The sequence below is a fragment of the Halichoerus grypus genome, chromosome 14, assembly GCF_964656455.1.
Source record: "Halichoerus grypus chromosome 14, mHalGry1.hap1.1, whole genome shotgun sequence".
Lineage (NCBI taxonomy): Eukaryota > Metazoa > Chordata > Mammalia > Carnivora > Phocidae > Halichoerus > Halichoerus grypus.
The window spans coordinates 68117463-68143285 of record NC_135725.1 but is presented as its reverse complement, the minus strand read 5'-3'; the positions used below and the strand labels follow the sequence as shown (position 1 = coordinate 68143285).

The following is a 25823-nucleotide window of genomic DNA, read 5'->3' as shown; positions in this document are numbered from 1 at the left end:
ACCAACATTGTGTTTATGACAATATATGTATTCTCTAAGACCATATAGGCTTTCTCTACTATGCAAAAGTATTTGGTAATAGATAAATGAAAATTTCTGTATATACACACATACACAAAATATCATAATGAACCAGTGATCAATCTCATCTGACCAACTGATAATTCTTTCATTCATTTAATATTTATTGAGTATCTACTACTTGGTAGATTTGTTCAAGGATACAAGCAAAAGAGAGAATAGTAAGAAATGAAGTCAAAGCAAATAGGGTGTGGAAGTAAGGCAGATCTTGGAGGGTTTACAGACCATCTGGGGAGTCATTCCAAGGTTTTGAACAAAGGAGAAACAATTTGATTTTGGTTATAACAGTCCAAGAAATGTTTTATGAAAGACATTTCAAGGCATATGCTCAAAATGAGAAAAATTTCCCTTGAATCTCATTAATGCCTTATTTATAACTTATCAATCAAAACCTAGCTTGTTCTATTCCTAAACTACCTCATTCACACTTTAAGGGGTACTTTCCAAGTTAAGTATCCTAGAATTTGTTGCTTCACACAAACATACACTTCATCATATAGACTGCTTCTCAACTTCATTTTTAATCTATTCTAATGAGCTTATTTTCACATGGAGTCTTTCCTCAGCTTGCTTACTATGGCCACTATTCCTTAAGTCTTTTCCTTCTTGAACTGTGGAAATAGTAACTACATCTCTCTATTTCATTCTCAGGAGCATCAGGGATACATCTGTGAACTTATTTAAGAATGAGTAAGTGTCTTTACATAACATTTAATGATCAGATTCTCTTAAATGGATGCAAAAGGTAGTCTGCACCCTACAATCATAGAGTGGTTTATTTCCTCTAATCTTCTCTTATTTTTATGTGTAATTAAGCTCAACTCTCATTTTTAAAGCAACAAGGCATTATAACAGACTGATTTGTTCCCATAAGCTTAACATTTTACTACTATGTGAATTTGAAATCTGAGTAATGTTGTAGTCATTAATGAAAATGCCAAGAACCTGCAACTGATTCACTTACATCCAGGAAGTGTGTTCCTATGTAGTTTTCTCTCCATAAATACACACTCTTCCCACAATTCTTTAACAATCCAGGAGCTTTGGTTTGGTTTATTTTCTAAGGGGAGGAACCCACAGAGAAAAGAATCATATATTAAAAACTACATTTGAGGGCGCCTGGGTGGCTCAGTTGGTTAAGCGACTGCCTTCGGCTCAGGTCATGATCCTGGAGTCCCTGGATCGAGTCCCGCATCGGGCTCCCTGCTCAGCAGGGAGTCTGCTTCTCCCTCTGACCCTCCCCCCTCTCATGTACTCATTCTCTCTCTCTCTCAAATAAATAAGTAAAATCTTTAAAAAAAAAAAAAATAAAAATAAAAACTACATTTGAGAGAACAGACTTTTTGAAAGAGTAACTCTCCTGATTCTCCTCCCATTATCATGACTATTTTTTCAGCTCCTTTGCATCCATATTTAGAAATCTGGTAAGATCTAAGAATAAAAAGCTGGTCTCAGTATAGTTTACACCAACTCACTAGGACATCTTCAGCCATTCATCAGCTTCTGGTTTCCAACCTCCTTTTACCAACTGCTCAAAATTCGTGATAACAGTACCACCTGCACCTAAAAATAAAATGAAACAAGAATATTTAGCCAAATTTTATGGAGAAAATATTTGAAACAACCCAAGAAGATCCCCAAAATATAACTTTGAGGAGGAAGAAAAAAAGTTTTCTTGTACATTTATGGTACTGAGACAATTGTAATTCCTCCCTTTCATCAGTGTTGCCAACTGTCTATGGTACCATAATTAAGGTTAAGGAGCCTCAAGCACAGAGATGTTCCTAAAGGCTTATTTCAGGCCTGAAAAATAAAAATTTCTGTTTTATCATTTCATTCCCTGATACTAGTTTTAGGTGCAGTACAATACAACAAGAGATTAGAGAAATTTGCTCAATTTCTACATACAAAAGAACTCAACAATAAAGGTAAGTGATATAGAGTAAAGATGAATCCATAATCAATCATATTTACTACTTCTAGTTATCTAGGGTGAAAAAAACACAAAAAAGAGCAATTTTTAATATAATCTTTTTACATAATTTCTTAAGTTAACTTGTTTTATTTATGGTGGCACTATACCTTAATTAACCATGAATCCCTCCGGTTCTGAGCTACTAATCAAATCAATCAGAAGAATTTTATACTCTAAGGTAGTCAGGCTCAAGATAATGGCTGATGACGAGTACTAGTGAAAGTGCTAGTTATGAATTAACTTTACTAGCCAAGAGAAGACTTCCTTCTTCCAAAAATACTGTTACCGAAGTATGCGATCCTCATTAATGTAACTAGACAATCATTCAGTAGCAGTTGTATATCAATAACAGAATATTTACAAACACATGTTAATATTACCTCGAGCCCATCCAATAGCTATCATGACTATCCAGCCATTTTTGTAATAGCTATTAGCATGTGTGACTCCACCTACTATTTTCCAAGTTCTGGTCACTTCTTTCATTCCCGCAGCCAAGAGTTGAACAGGTAGGAAAGAATAGCCCTGGGAAACTAGGTCACATGGGCAAAAAAATATAATATACCTGAAATTAAAATTTAAATATTTTAACATATAAAGTATATTTATAATAAAAATATCTTAATATTTTATAAAATGTTAAATATAAAGTATAATGTGTGTTAATATAATTATAAATTATTTAATGAATATTTAATATACACTCAATTTAGTTGAGTTAGCTTAGATTTTTAAACAATTAAATCACAAGAACAGCAATAAAAAGAAATAAAAACCCAGCATACTGGCAAAAACAATCTGGCAAAGCACAACTGAATTATCCATATAAACCAAGAATCTGACTTCAAGAAGACCAGAGATTGGGTAGTCAATTTTTCTAAATCACAGGAGGCATATATAATAACCTGCCCAAAAGACATGATCAAAGGGGAATTTCATCTTGTTTGGACTTCGGAATACTCTATATATGAGGAAAGTGTTTACGAGTTCCTAATTTGTGCCTATACTCTTCTAGAAGGTAAGTGCTGAATCCACTAACTAAATAAGGCAAATGTATAATCACTTCTAGGATAGGGACTTCTCTAACTGGAGTGTGTTTGTCCTCTGGGAAAAGGAATTAGAGAAGAGTCCTCAGTAGCTGAGAAGGGCTTCAACCCTATTAACATCTTTACCTGTGCCCTTTTGTGCAGCACAGAAACTAGGACCGATACAAAAAAAGATCGTAACTCTCAAGGAGACAGATTTGTGTTGAGGAAAAATATTTTTACATACAGGTAAAAGAATACGAAAATTGTTCTCTAATTAAATTGTGATACTAGTTTAAGAATAACTCACTCCTCCTCGGGTAAATTATTTTTTGAAGCTTAATTTTTTCTAAGCACCTGTTCAAACAGTTTACCAATAGCATTAACTGGAAAACACACTAGTTTTTTTTTCCTCCCATTTCTAAAATACTCTGGCAGACAATTTCATGCTTAAACAGAACATAATCTTCTTTCTAAGGTAGTGATATAGAATACACCACATGAAAGAAGTATTATATGGTCTTCCAAAAGAACTGCAATTCATGATTCATAAAGTCAGAATTCCCAAAAGTATTCATGCAATATGAAATTTATTTGTTAAAATACTACTTCAGAGGTCCAATGCAAGATGCAATGGTTTGTTCAGGCTGAAGCACCCTTTCTTCATCTCCACTCACCAATTCCTTCTTATTCTTCAAGGTCCCACTCAAATACTACCAGGTACATCTCACTTTGGGAGTTTCATTTTAATATTCTCAGTTCAGACTAAATTTTGATGGCTCTGTACAACTAAAACAATCAATTCTTATGCCTCAACAGATCTCTTTACATATTTTTCTCTGTAACATATAAAGAGTGTAAAGCTCATAATAAATTATAATAGTCCTTAGATGGCAGTAATCATTCATTTTGTTATCCCCTCACCTAAAACTCAGCATGATGAAAAGTAGCTCTGAATTAAATAATTATTAGCAGCTAATGAAGAGACAAATATATCAAATCAAAGAATCAGTTGATAATTAAAGAGTTTGAGAGAAAGGAATAAATTATCTGAGAGTAATAAAAAGCATTTTGAAAACAACTCATATCATTTAAAAATATTACATGTTCATATATTTTGAGAGCCTCTATACATCTCTCTCTTTAAATATAGAATAAGGAAGTCGATTAAGGATTGGGGGGAAAAGTTACACTTAAAATAAGCAATTTTTAAAAATATTTTTAAATATAATAAAAATACTTCAGTATCCACCACAGATCAGATTAAGAAAGGGGCATTAGGTTTCCCTTTAGCAGTAATAAGTGCTCAAAAGTAAAATACTCGGGGCGCCTGGGTGGCTCAGTCATTAAGTGTCTGCCTTCAGCTCGAGTCATGATCCCAGGGTCCTGGGTTCGAGCCCTGAATCGGGCTCCCTGCTCAGCGGGAAGTCTGCTTCTCCCTCTCCCACTTCCCCTGCTTGTGTTCCCTCTCTCGCTGTGTCTCTCTCTGTCAAATAAATAAAATCTTAAAAAAGTAAAATACTCAAAGAAACAACAAAAACTAAAAGAATACAGTATTATGACCCCATTTTCATTCTCTACGCCAAGACTATCTTTAACATTAGTTAAAAACCTAAACTATTAGCAACTCGGGACTTTTTATTTTTTAAGATATTTATGTATTTGACAGAGAGAGACACAGCGAGAGAGGGAACACAAGCAGGGGGAGTGGGAGAGGAAGAAGCAGGCTTCCCGCTGAGCAGGGAGCCCGATGTGGGGCTCGATCCCAGGACCCTGGGATCATGACCTGAGCCGAAGACAGATGCTTAAACGACTGAGCCACCCAGGCGCCCCAGCAACTTGGACTTTCTAAATTCAACTATGTGACATTATGGCATATGGTCTAAAATCTGTTTATTGCTATTTTTAAATAAACAAGTCTTTATTTTATTTAATCAGATATTGCTAAAGTATACCTACAATAAGCTAACATTTTAATAATTTATTTTTATTTATTTATTTACTTGACAGAGAGATAGCACAAGTAGGTAGAGAGGAAGGCAGAGAAAGAGAGGGAGAAGCAGGCTCTCTGCTGAGCAGGGAGCCTGATGCGGGACTCGATCCCAGGACCCTGGGATCATGACCTGAGCCGAAGGCAGCCGCTTAACCAACTGAGCCACCCAGGTGCCCCTAAGCTAACATTTTAAACAGAAAGCAGCTCTCATTTCAAGTGTTAAATAGCCACAGGGCAAAAAAAACAATTGTTTATTGTTCTCAGTAGATTCACAAGTAAACATATCAGACCAATGGTTCCCTAAACAGCCATTCTTGCTCTATAATGTAAGCTAGCTTTTTAAAATTCCCTTAATGAATCACTCAACCAACACTCATTAAGCAATCACCATGTCCCTCCTTTTATAAAGATTATATTTCACCTCTTACTAACGTCACATCTAGGGCAACTTTAACTTGTAAAGTGTCTTTAAGAAAACATATTGGGGGGCGGCTGGGTGGCTCAGTTGTTAAGCGTCTGCCTTCGGCTCGGGTCATGATCCTGGGGTCCTGGGATGGATCCCCGCGTCGGGCTCCCTGCTTGGCGGGAGGCCTGCTTCTCCCTCTCCCACTCCCCCTGCTTGTGTTCCCTCTCTTGCTGTGTCTCTGTCAAATAAATAAATAAAATCTTAAAAAAAAAAAAAAGAAAACATATTGGAAAAGAAGAAGAAATGGAATATATCAGCCAAGAAATTGAATGAGAAGGCAAATGATTTCTCATACATTTTTAAGTCACATGAGTTAAAAGAGAGAAAAAAATAGCAAAGAATAGTTCAAAATAATAGAAGTTAGTCTAAAATAGTATACAAACAAGATACCAGGCCACTGACAAATGAAAGCTAAAGCAGTTTAAGTAGGAAAGATGAAAGTAGAATTTAGGTTAATACCAAGAGCTGAGCAGAGAGAAGCTTCCCACGGTTAGTCAGAGAACCCTTGTTTTCACTCTATTATTAATTCTACTCCTCTGACTACAAAAGACAGTATTACTTAACTAAGCCAAAACAGAATGACAAATTAAATACAGTTCATATTGGTCCAATATGACAGCTTTGCTCTTATTACTCTAACAAATTAATAAGTTTATGTATTTTATGTATGCTTTGAAAAAGACTGCTGGAGGATGACAGACCTGTAAAACTATACCCTTTCTGGTATTTTTCCTCAAAGCAATAGTCTCGATTATGCAAATGTGCAATATTTAATAGTCGATACTTGGAAGTTTAAGGAAACTAAACTGGGGCACAAAACCCACTACATAGAAAAATTACAAAATATTAATTTCCCCAGGAACAGTTTTCAAAAAGAAAAAAACTATGAAGGTATATACACTGTCCTCCAAACAATACTATATACACACCAAGCTATTGTTTCCCGTTGCCAGTAGATGGTGCTAATATCCACATGTGAGCACTATGAGCTAGTGTACTAAATAAAAATGGCCTTTCCAGTAAGTGCATTCACAGAATCCCATAGTTTAGCTTGCTAGAGTTTGAAGTACATTCCAAACATAATTTTATCTCTCAAATTAAAATCAAATAAAGCAAAGATTACAAATTTTTTCTCAACATTAAAACCTTAAAAATAAAACAGTAAAATATACTGGGTCTTTAAACAAGTATCATTTTTTGTATTTAAGGGTCTGAGAGGACAGAAATATTGTCTATATTTCCAGAATCCAAAACAACACAGTGCATAAGAGCCGACTAAAGACAGTCTAGATTTGAATCCTGGCCCCAACTACTAGATATCTGATACCTTGGGCAAGTTACTTAACCCATCTTGCTCAGTTACATCATCTGCTAAATGAGAATAAAACAGTACCTACCTCACACAGTTCTTGTAAGGTTTAAGGGAGATAATATATATAAAACACAAAAAAATGTCTAGGACATAGTGAATACTCTACCAGTGGTTGCTATTATTATTGTTTTGTAACCAATAATGATCAGCACAATAAATAAAATATAGATATTAATAAATTATAGAGCATGAGAAGGAATGTACTACAACCATATGCAAAGACACAGGTAACTCTTACTAATATAATGTTGAGTGAAAAAAACAAGTCCCAGGGGTGCCTGGGTAGCTCAGCAGGCTAAGTGCCTTTGGCTCAGATCATGATCCCAGGGTACTGGGATCAAGCCCCGCATCAGACTCCCTGCTCAGCGGGGAGGCTGCTTCTCCCTCTAACTCTGCCCCTGCACCCCCCATCCTGCTCATTCTCTCTCTCAAATAAATAAAATTAAAAAAAAACACATCCCAGAGAACTATATACAGTGTAATACTCCATTTTAAAATAGGGCCCAAAACAAGTAAAACTAAAAACTTACTGTGTAGATATTCATATATATTATTATGCCTTCTTTTTTTCGAAAGGTAAGATAAACACAAACAGTAAAGAAGTTATCTGTAGGAAAAGTGCAGAGAAATGGGGCAGGGGAAAAGAAATATAGGTAAGTTATTGGTAAAGTCCAGTTTTTAGTTTGGGTGTAATACAATGGAAATGGAAATTAGTTAACCACTTTGAGAAATGATTTGGCCACTATGTAGTATAGTTTAAAAATCACTTTCTCTGTAACTCAATAAATCTACTCTTAACCAAATACCAAGAGAAAATCTTGCTCGTGTACACCAGTTTAAGTATATACAAGAATGTTCTTAGCAACACTGTTTGTAACAGAAAAAAACTAGAAACAACTCTGTCAACAGAAGAATGGATGAATAAACTATGACAATTAATTCTAGTATGCTGTAAGGGAAAATTAATAAATTACAACCATACACAATAAGACTGAATCTCAAGAACACAGACTGGCCAAAAACAGCAAGTCACAGAAAAATACATACACATGATGCCATATGTAATACTTCAAAAACTATATTGTTTAGGGATATAAACATATGCTAAAACTACACAGAAAAGTAAAGGAGTGGGTAAGCACAAAATTAAGAATAATGGTTACCCCTGAGAAAGGAAGAAAGGAGATCAGATCAAGCAGGCAGCGGAGTGGTAGCTTACAAGGGACATCGAAACTAAAGGCAAGGGTTTAGGGAAGATGGTGGCAGCACTGGCCGCACAGACTTTGATCTCTTCAAATCCCATCATAAAAACAGGGCAACTAGAAAGCAAAACCAAAATCCATCCACAACACACTTAAAATAAAATTATGTGACAAGGTATCCCTTCAAACCCCAAAAGGCAAATGGGCAGAGACAATTCACCAATACCCACAAGACCTATACTTTTTGGAAGGAAGAAGAAGGCAACAAGGTGGCAACTAATGGACCTAAAAACAAAACAACTCCAAAATAGCAAATGGCTAATCACTAGAAAGCACAACAGGCCAATTTGGAAACAATAACAACAGCTGAAACTGGGAGAAACTCTGACATTCTCCAATACCAGGTGAGACAAAGGGTCCATAGTAAAAAGCTCCTAAGGGGTTGAAGCAATTTAGTCCCCATGAACTTTCAAAACAGATCCACCCAAGCTGTCTCCCAGAACAAGCCCCATGTGAAGAAAACACTGGTATAGAATCAAAACTGAGCAGTACAGAGGGTTCAGACCAAACTGGGTTAAGGGGAAAGAGACACAGAAAATCCGAGAACAGTATGGTCCTCATCTTTTGAACACTATAAAAACAACAGAAGCAGGAGCTCTATGAAGTCAGAACATCTCTCCTGAATTACCCTAAAAGTTCAAGAAACCTAATTCAACATAAAAATGACCAACAGAAAAGTATCAAGGTCAAATCCCACACAAATTTATTATAAGAAAAAAAAGCAGAATAAATCCCTACAGACAATGAAAGCACTCAGGAAAATGTGTCCACCAAACAGATCAAAACTTCGACCTACTATTTCAAAATAAGCTAAAGACATTAAGAAAAGTGATATAACACATAAAAGAACAACAGACATCAGAATTAAAAAAACTGAGAACTGAAGATACAATTCTCAGGAAAAAAGAAAATTAAAGGAAAAGAAATCACTTCAGTAATGAAAACCAAACTAGAATGAAAACAAAGAGAAATAAATATAACAATACCTTGGAAGAAATAGAAGGGGAAAGGGGAAAATATTTTAAATTTAAAAAAAGAGATTTAAAAAGTCCACTGAAGAAAGACAAAGAGCCATATACCAACCATACAAGTTCCTGAAGAATACAAATACTAAAATGATTTGGTCTCAATTAAAAAAAAAAAAAAAGTACCTGCTAAAAAGAACATACCACCTACCTAAAAATACCCAGAAGGACCAACACCAAGACTTATTTTATTTAAATTATTAGGCTTTAACAGGAAAAAAAAAAATATTTGGGGCATCTAGAAGAATGTGAAAATTAAATGATCATCAGACTTTTTCACAGCAATGCTTTATGACATAAGAAATGGAGTAACATTTTAAAATCCTCAAAGATACAAAGTATAATCCAATTATTTTATACCCAGTAAAACTGACTTTCAAGTACAAAAGACACAGACAAACATCAACATATGGGAATTCAGTGATGAATCTCCTAGAGCATAAGCTTCAAACAAACAAAATTACTAAAGAGACACAGACATAAGGACTGGTGATAAGCATTAAACATATTATTAGCTGTAAAACTAAGACTGAGGATTAGGAAAGGAAAAGTAATCAAATGTAATAGTTGTAATTATGACAATGTAGAATAGTACATCTATTTTAAAAACGGGAAGAGAACAAGAAGTACATATGCAAAAAAATTAATGTTCTCAGTAATCACATCAGTGGTAGTATTAGTACTGTTACTCCAAAGCTATTGTGTATTGTGTGTATAACAAAGAATAAAAGAAATGAATAATGTTGGAATATTCTAATTCTATTATGTCTTGTGCTCTCAAGAAAGAAAATTCTTAGTGTGGAAGAAAGGAGATATATATATATAATATATGTCACAGAAAAGTTTAATGAAGGCTCTGTGGTCGTGAATTTGAATTAGAAATATCAATATGAACTCATGAGTAATTTTCATCCTTATTTTTCCTAGCTCTGTCCACTGAAAAGGCTTAGAAACAGTATCAAACCAGTAATAATGAACATCTCTAGTGCTCAAATTTTGGTCTTGAAATGCCATTTCTGACTAAGAGAAACCAGAGCTTCTTACAGAAATGAGTGATTCCAGAGGAAAAGTACAAGATGAATCTTATATTAAGTAGCAAGGAGCTAATCAGTCTGAAGAACCAATCTGAAGAAGCTCCCACCAAAGATAAAACAATTTGAGCTTCAATAATGACAACTGCAATACATTGAAACCTATAAAATATGCTTAAATCTGTAAGTTCATTATTACTCAAAAATAAAAAAAAACTGGTCACCTTTGGATGATGACAGAGGACCAATTAACTATCATGAAAACTGGTACATAAAGATAAAGAATCAAGGATTTATCCTGCTGTTCCTATATGTTCCTACAACTGGGTCACCAAATAATAGATGACTAGGGGGAAGTATTTATTTATACTATTCCATCTAATACATAAGAAAAGATAGAATTAGACTATTACCATTTTGCAATTCCTAGTTAATTAATTCAGTCACTAAGTGTAAGAGTGCTAATGTCAATTAATTCAGTCATTAAGTGTAAGAGTGCTAATGTCAACAAAAAAGAAAGCAAATCAGATATTTGGGGCCTCTTATGGTCTTGCCAAAGGGATCTAACCTGAATCTGATTTGTATTCTGAAACAAACTACCAATTTTCAGGAAACTCAGAGAATACAGAAATATAATGATCTGCATGATGAGTATGCAATCAGCACATTCCAGACTATGAGAAACTCTACATGTCAAATGGCTCTGGTTCTTCAAGAGATAGGACCACAGGGAAAAGATGGCAGAGGAGTAGGGGACCCTATTCCAACCGGTCCCTGGAATTCAGAATTCAGACCATTCTGAACACCCACAAAATCAGCCTGAGATGTAAGAAGATAGATCTGGATCTCCACAAACAGAATATCGCAGGTGGTTGGTTTCAAGGTACGAAGCGGGGAGCTGGGATTCCGCAGGCAGATATCAAAGGATAAATGGCAGGGGGAGGGAGCCCGGCGGTAGGGATCCTACACCGCCGGTGAGCAACAGCCTCCCGCACTGGGGAGGGGGCACAGATTCGCAGACCGGTACCGAGGGGTAAAGGACTTTAAGGCAGCCCCTGTAGGGAAACCCAGAGCGCTGGGCAGCGCATGCGAACTGGGGGTGGCTGGCGGTTTTAGAAGCACAAAGGGCAGAGATGTGCCCCGACCTGGAGGTGAGGACTGGGAGTGCTGTGGAGGGGCACACAACCCAGGACTGCAGTTTATAGCGGCAGAGACAGAAATGGAGATAGTGTGGCCTGGAGAGCTCACTGAAGAACAGACTGCGATCTCTCTGCTCTGAGGCAGAGGGTGGGAAACAGTCTCTTCTGCGCTGACTCTCTAAGAGACGCGGAAAGCTGCCAAGGAAAGCCGCCAGAGAACAAAAGCCCCCCCAAACCGGTTTTCACTGAGCCCATTCCCCACCACAGGGGGCAGGGCAACTCTGCCCAAACAGGGTTTCCTGAGTAACAGCGCGGCAGGTCCCTCCCCCAGAAGACAGACTGGGAAAACAAGAGGCCAGCAACCCTAAGGTCCCTGGAAAACAGGTGCATCTTGCTTGGGTTGTGGTCAATAATTTGGACTCTATACATTCCCTCAACCATCCCTCAACAGAATGACTACTAGGAGGAGGAACTTAAAAATGCTATCAATGAGATCCAGTCTAATCTAGATAATCTAAAGCTTGGGTGAGCGAGGCAGAAGAACGAGTTAGTGACCTAGAAGACCAAATAATAGAGAAAAAGGGAAAAGAGGAGGCCAGGGAAAAACAACTCAGAATACATGAAAAGAGAATCAGAGAAATAAGTGACACCATGAAATGTTCCAATTTCAGGATTATTGGAATCCCTGAGGGGGTGGAGAGAGAGAGAAAGAGAGGACTAGAAGATATATTTGAGCAAATCGTAGCTGAGAACTTCCCTAATCTGTGGAATGAAACAAACATTTGTGTCCTAGAGGCAGAGAGGACCCCTCCCAAGATCAAGGAAAACAGGCAAACACCCCGGCATGTAACAGTAAAATTCTCAAGTCTTAGAACCAAGGAAGCCATCCTAAGGGCAGTTAGGGGGAAGAGATTCCTTACGTACAGAGGGAGGAACATCAGAATAACGTCAGACCTATCCAGAAAGACCTGGCAAGCCAGAAAGGGCTGGCAAGACATATTCAGGGTACTAAACGAGAAGAACATGCAGCCAAGAATACTTTATCCGGCAAGGCTGTCATTTAGAATGGATGGAGAGATGCAGAGCTTCTCAAGACCGGCAGAAACTGAAAGAATATGTGACCACTAAGCCGGCCCTGCAAGAATATTAAGGGGGGGTCCTATAAATAGAGAAAGACCCCAAGAGTGATACAGAAAAGAAATTTACAGGGACAATCTATAAAAACAAGGTCTTCACAGGCAACATGATGACAATTAAGTCATATCTTTCAATAATCACTCTCAACGTCAATGGCCTAAATGCTCCCATAAAACGGCACAGGGCTGCAGAGTGGATAAAAAGACAGGACCCAACTATATGCTGTCTACAAGAGACTCATTTTGAACCTAAAGATACATCCAGACTGAAAGTGAAGGGATGGAGATCCATCTTCCATGCCAACGGACCTCAAAAGAAAGCTGGGGTAGCAATTCTTACATCAGACAAATTAGATTTTAAACTAAAGACTGTAGTTAGAGACACAGAAGGACACTGTATCATTCTTAGAGGGTCTATCCAACAAGAAGATCTAACAATTGTAAATATCTATGCCCCCAACATGGGAGCAGCCATCTACATAAGCCAACTGTTAACCAAAATAAAGGGTCATATTGATAATAATGTTAATTGTAGGAGACCTCAATACTCCACTCTCAGCAATAGACAGATCATCTAAGGAGAAAATCAACAAAGAAACAAGAGCTTTGAATGACACACTGGACCAGATGGACCTCATAGATATATACAGAACATTCCACCCTAGAATAACAGAATACTCATTCTTCTTGAGCGCACATGGAACCTTCTCCAGAATAGACCACGTACTGGGTCATAAATCAGGCCTCAACCGATACCAGAAGACTGAGATTATTCCCTGCATATTCTCAGACCATAATGCTTTAAAACTGGAACTCAATCACAAGAAAAAATTTGGAAGAAATTCAAACACTTGGAAGCTAAAGACCACTCTGCTCAAGAACGTTTGGGTCAACCAGGAAATCAAAGAAGAACTTAAACAATTCATGGAAATCAATGAGAATGAAAACACATCGGTCCAAAACCTATGGGATACTGCAAAGGCGGTCCTAAGGGGGAAATACATAGCCATCCAAGCCTCACTCAAAAAAATAGAAAAATCCTGAATTCACCATCTAACTCTACACCTTAAAGAACTAGAGAAAAAGCAACAAACGATGCCTAAGCCACGCATCAGAAGAGAAATAATTAAGATTAGAGCAGAGATTAATGAATTAGAAACCAGAAACACAGTAGATCAGATCAACGAAACTAGAAGCTGATTCTTTGAAAGAATTAATAAGATTGATAAGCCACTGGCCAGACTTATCCAAAAGAAAAGAGAAAGGACCCAAATTAATAAAATTATGAATGAAAGGGGAGAGATCACGACTAACACCAAGGAAATAGAAACAATTATTAGAAATTATTATCAACTATATGCCAATATGCTGACCAACCTGGATGAAATGGATGCCTTCCTGGAAACCTATAAACTCCCAAGACTGAAACAGGAAGAAACTGACAACTTGAATAGGCCAATAACCAGGAACGAGATTGAAGCAGTGATTAAAAGCCACCCAAAAAACAAGAGTCCAGGGTCTGGTGGATTCCCTGGGGAATTCTACCAAACATTCAAAGGAGAAATAATACCTATTCTACTGAAGCTGTTTCAAAAAACTGGAACAGAAGGAAAGCTTCCAAACTCATTCTATGAGGCCAACATTACCTTGATCCCCAAACCAGGCAAAGACCCCATCAAAAAGGACAATTTCAGGGGCACCTGGGTGGCTCAGTCATTAAGCGTCTGCCTTCGGCTCAGTTCATGATCCCAGGGTCCTGGGATCGAGCCCCACATTGGGCTCTCTGCTCAGTGGGAAGCCTGTTTCTCCCTCCCCCACTTCCCCTGTTTGTGTTCCCTTTCTCGCTGTGTCTCTCTCTGTCAAATAAATAAATAAAATCTTTAAAAAAAAAAATATAAGGAGAATTTCCGACTGATATCCCTGATGAATATGGATTCCAAAATCCTCAACAAAATCCTAGCTGATAGGATCCAACAATACATTAAAAGGATCATCCACCACGACCAAGTGGGATTTATCCCTGGGATGCAAGGGTGGTTCAACATTCGCAAATCAATCAATGTGATAGAACACATTAATAAGAGGAGAGAGGAGAACCATATGGTCCTCTCAATTGATGCAGAAAAAGCATTTGACAAAATACAGCATCCTTTCCTGATTAAAACTCTTCAGAGTATAGGGATAGAAGGAACATTCCTCAAGTTCATAAAATCCATCTATGAAAAACCCACAGCAAATATCATCTTCAATGGGGAAAAGATGAGAGCCTTTCCCTTAAGATCAGGAACACGTCAAGGATGCCCACTCTCGCCACTATTGTTCAACATAATACTAGAAGTCCCAGCAACAGCAATCAGACAACAAAAAGAAATAAAAGCTATTCAAATTGGCAAAGAAGAAGTCAAACTCTCTCTTTTCGCAGATGACATGATACTTTATGTGGAAAACCCAAGGACTCCACCCCCAAATTACTAGAACTCATACAGCAATTCAGTAATGTGACAGGATACAAAATCAATGCACAGAAATCAGTTGCTTTCTTATACACTAACAATGCATCTACAGAAAGAGAAATTAGAGAATCGATTCCATTTACAATAGCACCAAAAACCATAAGATACCTCGGAATAAACCTAACCAAAGAGGTAAAGGATCTATACTCTAGGAACTACAGAACACTCATGAAAGAAATTGAAGAAGACACAAAAAGATGGAAAAACCTTCCATGCTCATGGATCGGAATAAACATTGTTAAAATGTCTATGCTACCCAGAGCAATCTATACCTTCAATGCCATCCCGATCAAAATTCCAATGGCATTTTTCAAAGTGCTGGAACAAAGAATCCTAAAATTTGTATGGAATCAGAAAAGACCCCGAATCGCCAAGGAAAGGCTGAAAAAGAAAAACAAAGCTGGGTGCATCACGTTGCCCGATTTCAAGCCATATTACAAAGCTGTGATCACCAAGACAGCATGGTACTGGCACAAAAACAGACATATAGACCAATGAAACAGAACACAGAGCCCAGATATGGACCCTGAACTCTATGGTCAAATAACCTTCGACAAAGCAGGAAGAAATACGCAATGGAAAAAAGACAGTCTCTTCAATAAATGGTGCTGGGAAAATTGGACAGCTATAGACGGAAGAATGAAACTCGACGATTCTCTAACACCATACACAAAGATAAACTCAAAATGGATGAAAGACCTCAATGTGAGACAGGAATCCGTCAAAATCCTAGAGAAGAACATAGGCAGTAACCTCTTCGACATCGGCCACAGCAACTTCTTTCAAGATACATCTCCAAAGGCTAGTGAAACAGAAGCAAAAATGACCTTTTGGGACTTCATCAAGATAAAAAGCTTCTGCACAGCAAAGAAAACAGTCAATAAAACAAAGTGGCAAACCACAGAACGGGAGAAGATATTTGCAAATGACACTATAGACAAAGTGCTGATTTCCAAGATCTATAAAGAACTTCTCAAACTCAACACCCAAAAAACAAATAATCAAGTCAAAAAATGGGCAGAAGACATGAACAGACACTTCTCCAAAGAAGACATACAAATGGCTAACAGACACATGAAAAAATGTTCATCATCATTAGCCATCAGGGAAATTCAAATCAAACCACACTGAGATACCACCTTACACCAGTTAGAAGGCCAAAACTGACAAGGCAAGAAACAACAAATGTTGGAGAGGTTGTGGAGAAAGGGGAACCCTCTTACACTGTTGGTGGGAATGCAAGTTGGTACAGCCACTTTGGAAGACAGTGTGGAGGTGCCTCAGAAAATTAAAAATAGAGCTACCCTATGACCCAGCAATTGTACTGCTGGGTATATGCCCCAAAGACACAGATGTAGTGAAAAGAAGGGCCATATGCACCCCAATGTTCATAGCAGCAATGTCCTCAATAGCCAAACTGTGGAAAGAGCCGAGATGCCCTTCAACAGGTGAATGGATAAAGAAAATGTGGTCCATACATACAATGGAATATTACTCAACCATCAGAAAGGATGAATACCCAACTTTTACACCAACATGGATGGGACTGGAGGAGATTATGCTAAGTGAAATAAGTCAAGCAGAGAAAGTCAATTATCATATGGTTTCACTTATTTGTGGAACATAAGGAATAGCATGGAGGACATTAGGAGAAGGAAGGGAAAAATGAAGGGGGGGAATCGGAGGGAGAGATGAACGAGAGACTATGGACTCTGAGAAACAAACTAAGGATTTTAGAGGGGAGGGAGGTGGGGGGATGGGTTAGCCCAGTGATGGGTATTAAGGAGGGCACGCACTGCATGGAGCACTGGGTGTTATACGAAAACAATGAATCGTGGATCACTACATCAAAAACTAATGATGTACTGTATGGTGACTAACATAACATTAAAAAAAAAAGATAAATTATGAGGGAAAAAAGGAATGGAGGGGGAACCTATAAAAAAACTTAAGAGACATTAATTTTTTTAATAGGCATGACTAAATTATAGTGTCTAGGGATGAACATTTGGAAGATAAAATTATAAAAATATACAAACAATTACCATAAAAGTCAAGATAATGGTGTGCTACTGTAATGGTTATTTAAGGTGGGAAAAGCATTGTGATTGGAATGGGACACACAGAATGGGCTTCTAGGATGAACTGGCAAAGCCTTATCTCCTGACGTGGAGAGTGGTTTCAAGGTTATACTTTATAATAATTCATTAGGCAAAATATTTGTTTTTTGTGGTTTTCTGAATTTTCACTTTATAATAAAAAGATTCTTATTCTAAATGATGGAAATGCAGTTTTCATTATATCACAGTTCTTTATACTTTGCATATATTTTATAAATATTCTTTTGTACCTATTCAATATTAATTGAAAGGTTTTATTTTTTTTATTTTTTTTTAAAGATTTTATTTATTTATTTGACAGACAGAGAGCACAAGCAGGGAGAGTGGCAGGCAGTGGGAGAGGGAGAAGCAGGCTCCCCAGAGAGCAAGCGAAGCCCGATATGGGACTCGAGCCCAGGACCCCGGGATCATGACCCACGCCAAAGGCAGTCGCTTAACCAACTGAGCCACCCAGGTGCCCGGAAAATTTTTAAAGAAAAAAACATACTGTAATAATAAATAAAGACAAAAAGATTTAGTCCCAAAAAAAGAAAACTATTCAAAACGAAAACTCATCTAGGGATGCCTGGGTGGCTCAGTGGGTTAAGCGCGTCTGCCTTCGTCTCAGGTCGAGCCCCACATCAGACCCCCTGCTCAGAGGGGAGTCTGTTTCTCCCCCTTCCTCTGACCCTCTGGGCTGCTTGTGTGTGCTCGCTCTCTCTCTCTCTCTCTCTCTCCAAATAAATAAATATATAAATAAATCTTTAAAAAAAAAATGAAAACTCATCTTGGTTAAGATCATAGTCCAAATGCTAAGTTGAATTCAGACCCTGCCATTCACCAATTCCCTAAGCCTCAATTTCCTATGTAAAACTGGGATAATAAAAGATCTGAGGTTAACAAATAATTAAACACTATACTATTAATTCACCATATAAAAATGCATTTATTTTCCATTTCTAACATACCTTTTAATTTAAGCCAAGAAAGTATCCATTTATAGACAAGCAATTTTTTTTTCATTTAAGGGATCAAATAATCAAGAGCTATAATTCCTTACTACTCAATTACAGAAATCCCTTATAACAATACATAGCAGTTCATTTCTTTAGCAATGTATTTACTGAACCTAGAAAAGTACTTATCACACAGTTCACAAAACAAAGTCCCTGTTCTGATAAGCTATTATTCTAGTAGAATGAGACAGACCAACATAAAAAGAAATAGATAATACGTGAGACAGTAATAAGCCTAAGAAGAAAAATAAAGAAGGATTATGTGATACTCATGGGGGAGGAGGTGCTATTTCAGTCAGGGAGACCTCTCTGAAAAAAAAAAACGAGCTTTCTGGGGAAATAGTATTACAGAGAGAAGACTGCAAGCACAAAAGTACTGAGGTAGAAAAGCACCTTATGTATTCAAGAAATGGTAAAACCAATGGTGGCTAAAACAATGAACAGGAGTACAGTGGAAAGACTACATCAGAAAGAGTGAAAGGGAAGATATCGTAAGGTTTTATAGGCCATGGTAAGAGTTTTAGATCTTGTTCCTAATCAGATAAGAAACTACTGAGCATAGGAGTAATATATTCTAATTTATTTTTATTTTTATATTTTTTAAGCAGGCTCGACACCCAGCGTGCCAGCGTGGAGCCCGACACAGGGCTTGAACTCATGACCCTGAGATCAAGACCTGAGATCAAGAGTTGGACACTTAACCTACTGCGCCACCCAGGCACCCCTCTAACTTATTTTTAAATAATCACTTTGTCCATGCAAGAAAGAGTGGTGGTTAGTATACAGGAGCAGAAGTAAAAGTGACAGTAAGTGTCAGACTCTGGATATCCTACTTTTTATATAGTTTCAGCATTATAAATTTATTTATAATATATAATTATAAAATTATAATAAATTAAATTATAAAAATTATAATAATTACAATAAATGCTAAGCTAGTATCTTTTTAAAATATTGTTATAGAAATAAAAGTGCTTGAGTAAGCCTTTTAAAACACAGCATTATACCCTCTAGGTCCATCCATGTTGTTGTAAATGGCAAGATCTCATTCTTTTTTATGGCTGAATAATATTGCACCATATATATGTGTGTATATATGTGTGTGTGTATATATATATATACACACACCATATTTTTTTATACATTCATCTATGGATGGACACTTGGGTTCCTTCCATATCTTGACTATTGTAAATGACGCTGCAATAAACACAGAGGTGCATGTATATTTTCAAATTAGAATTTTCATTTTCATTTTACCCAGTAGTGGAATTACTAGATCATATAGTAATTCTATTTTTAATTTTTAAGGAGCCCTCATTCTGTTTGCCACAGTGGCTGCACCAACTTGCATTCCTACCAACAGTGAAAGAGGGTTCCTCTTTCTCCACATCCAGGCCAACACTTGTTTCTTGTGTTTTTCATTTTAGACATTCTGACAGGGTGTGAGGTGATATTTCATTGTACTTTTGATTTGCATTTTCCTGATAATTAGTGATGTTAAACATGGACCTAGATGGTATAATGCTATATAAAATAAGTCAGTCAGAGAAAGACAAATACATTATGATTTCACTTATATGTGGAATTTAAGAACCAAAACAAACGAACAAAGAAAAAAAGAGACCAAAACACTCTTAAATACAGAGAACAAACTGCTGGTTGCCAGAGGGCAGCTGGGTAGGGAGATGGCTGAAATAGATAAAGGGGTTTAAGAGTACACTTATCATTATGAGCACTGAGTAATGAATGTATAGAATTCTTGAAACATTTTACTGTACACCAAAACTAATAAAACACTATATGTTAATTGTACTTACTGAAAGAAAGAAAGAAAGAAAGAAAGAAAGAAAGAAAAAGAAAGAAAGAAAGAGAAAGAAAGAAAGAGAAAGAAAACAAACACATAGCAAGACTATACTTTAAGAGATGGTTAAACAAGTCTATGAGAGATAGGGGCACCTGGCTGGCTCAGCTGGTAAAACATGCACTCTTGACGTCAGGGTCATGAGTTTGAATCCCATACTGGGAGTAGAGTTTACTTAAAAAACAAACAAACAAACAGGGACGCCTGGGTGGCTCAGTCGTTAAGTGTCTGCCTTCAGCTCGAGTCATGATCCCAGCGTCCTGGGATTGAGCCCCACATCGGGCTCCCTGCTCCACGGGAAGCCCTCTCCCACTCCCCGTGCTTGTGTTCCCTCTCTTGCTGTGTCTCTGTGTCAAATAAATAAAACCTTTAAAAAACAAAACTAATTTATGAGAGATAGTGGCTGTTAAATGTCAAGGCTCTAAAGTCAAATTTCCTTGTTTTGATCCTAGTTCAATCACTTACTAAACATGTAAATTTTAGCAAAGTTTCTCGATACCTCGGTTTTCTCATTTGTCAAATGCAAAAAACGGTTACCTTATATGACTCTTATGATTAAATATGAATATAAAGAATTTAGCTGATATACAGTTAACAACTCAGTAAATATTAGCTATCAAATTTATTATTCTACTTCCACTTGTTTCCACTGCCACAGGTTTCCACTATTAACTTTTTCCCATTGCCACTACTATTTATAATATTCCCTTTTAAGACTGGTTACATATTCATTTAAAAAATTATCACAATAAAAATGAACTTTAAGTGCTCCTAACATTATATATTTGATTTTTTTTAAAAGATTTTATTTATTTGACAGAGAGAGAGGGAACACAAGCAGGGGGAGTGGGAGAGGGAGACGCAGGCTTCCCGCTGAGCAGGGAGCCAGATGTGGGGCTTGATCCCAGGACCCTGGGATCATGACCTGAGCCGAAGGCAGATGCTTAATGACTGAGCCACCCAGGCACCCCGATATTGTTTTTAATCAAAAGTATAGTTTCTGCTTCAGAGGTAGCAAAGCACTGATTGTATTATAGTTTTTTTTTTCCCAGCTTGATGGATCAATCTTAAGGATAACTAAATATTTTAATTTGTAAGAATCCAAAGCAATTCCTGCTAACATTTTTTCTTCACTTCAAAACTAAATTAAAAACAAAATTAATGTTAAATCCCATAAGGCTCTGAAAAATCCAACATGGACTATGACAAGAACGATTATTACATATGAATCATAATCACTTGGATTTTTGTGTAGTTGGTCACATTCTTGATTTTATCCTGTTGTATATCTGTGTGTATGAGTTAGATAAACTGTTTGGGGCCAAATATTTGGTGCCCTGTATCACATTTGACAAGCTTCCAACTAAAGATACATACGATGGTAACAATACTTGCCTCTGGGACAGGATAAAAGCCAAGGGTGAGAAAGAGACAAACTTTGCACTTAAAAACATTGGCTTTATCTAGGTTCCTTCCTTTGCACATGCATTCACTTTTCAAGAACATAAAATAGGTTTTAAAGAAAAAAATTCATTTACTAATAATTTACAAAACAATTTTTAAAATGTCTCACAGTTCATCATAATGGCAGCTTACCAGATTGAAGATGCCAGTAATATATTAGTGGTGTTTGCAAGAAACCTCAACGGAGGCTCTGCAAGCAATACACAGGATAAAATTCCTCCACCAAAGCAATGGAGCATAGCAGTAAACCAGCTTGAAAGAGGATTCTTCCGTGCCACTGCCGCGGCTCCTGAAATGGTAAAGTAAAAATGTGGTCTGAGATAATTGTATACTAAACAAATCCTAAAGTCCCAGTGGCACTAAAGAAATAAACTTAATTTCTTAACTTTCAAAAGCTTACTATTACTCATAGGTGTGACAATCACAATCATCATAAACTCTATCTTTTGTTCTTTAAAGCAAGACTGGAAACATTTTAAGACATGTGATTTGGGGCACCTTTAAAATACTCTGTTCAGGCTCTTACTGCCAGTTTCCTAGTAGCACATTATTATAAACAATCTCCCTACTTACTCTCTCCTTTTATTCCCAGCCTTATTTAAGTACTTCCAGTTGATATGTCACAGCAAATTTTAAGAAAAATTTATTATCTTAAGTACTTTAGAAAATAAAAGCTGAAATAAACAAACTAAGCTTTTAACATGACAGGCTAGAAACAGAGTAACAAAATAAACCCAGAGGTGAAAGGTTGATGAGGAACAGATATATACATAATCTTAAAATGCCTCCTAACAATTTATTAATTACAGAGGGAAATAATAATTTTAGAGTGGAGAAACCTTGCAGACATCACTGTAAACAAACATCAGATGACTTCTGTTATGATTCACTAAGAACACATCTTTATTTCTATAGTATTGCTACCAAAAACATACAACCTGAACTAATCTAATCAGATACACCCAAACTGAGGGCACTTCTGGAAAAAAAACATGGCCTAAACTTTAGCAATGTCAAAGTCAAGAAATTAAAAAAAAAAAAAAAATGCTCCAGATTAAATAACATTAAAGAGACAACTACATGCAACGTATATTCTAGATCATATCCTGGAGTCGGAAAGAATATTTATAAATGACCTTTTTGGATGACTGATGAAATCTAAATATGGACCCTGGCTTAATAATGGTGTTGTATCACTGTTAAACTTTCTGATTTTAGTAACAGTTCTGTGGTTCTTAAATATTAACACACTTAAGTAATTTGAAGTAACTGGGCAAATGCTTCCAATTTACATTCAAGTAGTTCTGAAAAAATAATATGCATAAATAAAAACGTTCAAAGAGATGTTAAATTACAAACTTCTAGTTATAAAATGAGTAAGTTCTGGGGATCTAATGTACAGCATAGTGACTACAGTTATTAATACTGTATTGTACACTTGAAATTTGCTAAGACAGTCAATCATAAGTCACCACCACCAATTTAAAAAAAGGTAACTATGTGAGATGATGGATGTGCTAATTAACTTGACTGTTTAATCATTTAGCAATTCATATGCATATCAAACCACCAAATTGTTCATTTTAAATATATATATAATTTTGTTAATTATACCTCAATAAAGCTGGAAAAAAAATAAATGGGGCAAAATGTAAATGGTTGGTGAATCTACGTATACAAGAATTCCTTGACCTATTCTGGTAACTTTTCTGTAAGTATGAAATATCAAAGGGAAAGTACAAAAAAAAATAAACTCAGCCAGAGAAATAGAAATAATTTATAAAAATAAAAGTAGAAACCCACTAAAGAGAAACTAGAATAGGGAGATGGGCAATCAATAAAGCCAACCCAAAGGTGTTCTTGAAAAGACCAATAAAACCAACCATTGTTCAACAAGTCTGAGAAAGGGTAGGAACAAAAATAATGCAAAACATTAGAAGGAAAATTAAGGAAATAGTTTTATAGAGTTTTTTTAATTATAGGAAAACAACATGCATTTAATCTAATAAATGTGAAGATGTAGTTGAAATGGACAATTAGCAAAATTCCCTTAGAATAGATAGAAACTTGTACATATAACTATGGAAAAAAAACTACAGGGCAAAGATCTATCTTAAGAAAGGTGTTAACCGGGGCGCCTGGGTGGCTCAGTCGTTAAGCGTCTGCCTTCGGCTCAGGTCATGATCCCAGGGTCCTGGGATCGAGCCCCGCATTGGGCTCCCTGCTCAGCGGGGAGCCTGCTTCTCCCTCTGCAGCTCCCCCCGTTTGTGTTCCCTCTCTTGCTGTGTCTCTCTCTGTCAAATAAATAAATAAAATCTTAAAAAAAAAAAAAAAAAAGAAAGGTGTTAACCCCAATAAATTAATGGAAAACATTCACCAAATATTTTTGGATTACTCATTTTTATGCTATATAACCATTATGGAATATAGCAAAGGAGAAAAACTTAAATCATTCTATGAAACAACATAATCCTAACATCAAAAATTATAAATAAAGAAAAAAGAGAGTGAGAGAGGAAGGAGGAAAGGAAAGAGATAGGAAGGGAGGGAGGAAGGAAAGGAAAAAGATACACTATAATTCTAACTTATGAGTATAATGCACAAATATATTAATAACAAATTGAAATCAGTAGTTCTTTGAAAAGATAATAAATCATGACCAAGTAGATTTTATCCAAAGAATTAAAAAAGGATTCAATATTTAAAAATTCATTTAAATCACTCACTATGCTAACAAATTATCATCTCCCCTTTAGACAGCTAAAGACTTAAAAATTCAATATTCCTGATTTTTTAAAAAATCTAGCAATCTAAGAACAGAAAGAAAAGTACTTAACCTGAATAAAGCTATAAAGGAAAAGACTTTTTTGACCTCACCAAAATTTTTTTTAAATTTTATTTTATTATGTTATGTTAATCACCATACATTACATCATTAGTTTTTGATGTAGTGTTCCATGATTCATTGTTTGCATATAACACCCAGTGCTCCATGCAGTACGTGCCCTCTTTAATACCCATCACCAGGCTAACCCATCCCCCCACCCTCCTCCCCTCTAGAACCCTCAGTTTGTTTCTCAGAATCCATAGTCTCTCATGGTTCATCTCCCCTCACTAAAATTTAAAACTTCTATATGACAAAAGTCTGGCATAGTGTTTTTCAACTTACATAAGGCAAATTCCAATAAATCAACAGAAAAAGACAACAAACACAAGAGAAAAATGAGCAAGTCACAAAGTGGGAAATATAAATGACTAATAAACATATCAAAAAAAGAAAGTCCTCCCTCAAGTCATCAGTAAGCAAGGAAAAACAAAATTTAAAAAGATGTTATATTTCTCACACATCCAACTGGCAAAAAAAATTTACAGCTTAATATTTATTAATATTAACTTATTAGCTGGAAAAGGTGTGAAGAAATCCATATACTCCTGTAACAGTATTAAAAAGTCATTTTAAGGAATAATTTGGGAGTATAAATTAAAATTTTTAATTTAAAACTGACTCAAGTGCCCAAGAAATTTCATACAAGAATATTAAAGCAGTGTTGTTTATAATGCTGTGAAAAAAATGAAAAAAATCTAAACAACCATCATCAGAGAACAGTTAAACCATAATCATTTGTTCTATGGAATACTATACAGGAGCAATCAAGAGTGTGATAAAGCAACATCAACATGAGAAGATCCCTAAGACATCCTATTGAGTAAAAACAAAGAACAAATACAATGATGTTGAACACCAATATTACAGCATGGAGTCATTTATTTTTTTTATTTTTTGGAATCATTTATGAGCAAAAATGCAAACACTATACATTTCTATAGGTACATGCATCTACATGAAATGCACAGAAAAGGGTCTGCAATACACCAAAATGTTAACTGTTATTATCTCTTGAGAAAGCCTAGGATATGGGAGGATGGTCAAAGGAGATTTAAATTTATTTAATTATACTGATTATATTGTTTAATCATATTTGAACTTTTTAAATAAAATGTTCATTTACTAATTGTATAATTAAACAAAATTTTAACAAATTATGTCACTCCCAATCTGTGGAATACAATGCATCTATTTAAAAGAATGTAGCAGCTTTACATGCACTAATATGACAAAAAATTCATATGTATATAAATAATATGTACAGTAAGAAATCATTTACAGGAGGAAAACAGAAAACCATGTATTTCTATCAGTACATATATAAGTAATACATAAAATAAGGTCTGCAAGAATATATAACCAAACTATTAACTGTTGTTATCTCTTAGGAAAAGGCACATTTATGCAAAAACAAAACAAACTACATAAATGTATGTGTGAGTTCAGTAAAGTAACATCATCATACTTGGAAATTC

The 25823-nt window shown here is 36.1% G+C and overlaps 1 protein-coding gene across 5 annotated transcripts in view; it reads right to left on the bottom strand.

Moving 5' to 3' along the window:
* TMEM38B (transmembrane protein 38B) overlaps window positions 1-25823 on the bottom strand; it is a 55380-nt gene that overhangs the window by 20407 nt on the left and 9150 nt on the right. For 3 of the 5 annotated variants that reach the window (XM_078061555.1, XM_078061558.1, XM_078061556.1), the window contains 4 exons: window positions 24731-24748; window positions 21594-21751; window positions 2437-2621; window positions 1557-1644 (listed from right to left, as the gene is read on the bottom strand). In XM_078061555.1, the coding sequence (XP_077917681.1) occupies window positions 1557-1644; window positions 2437-2621; window positions 21594-21751; window positions 24731-24748 (449 nt within the window). The remainder of the gene's footprint in view (window positions 1-1556; window positions 1645-2436; window positions 2622-21593; window positions 21752-24730; window positions 24749-25823) is intronic. The other 2 variants (XM_036089851.2, XM_078061557.1) reach the window with 1 other exon arrangement.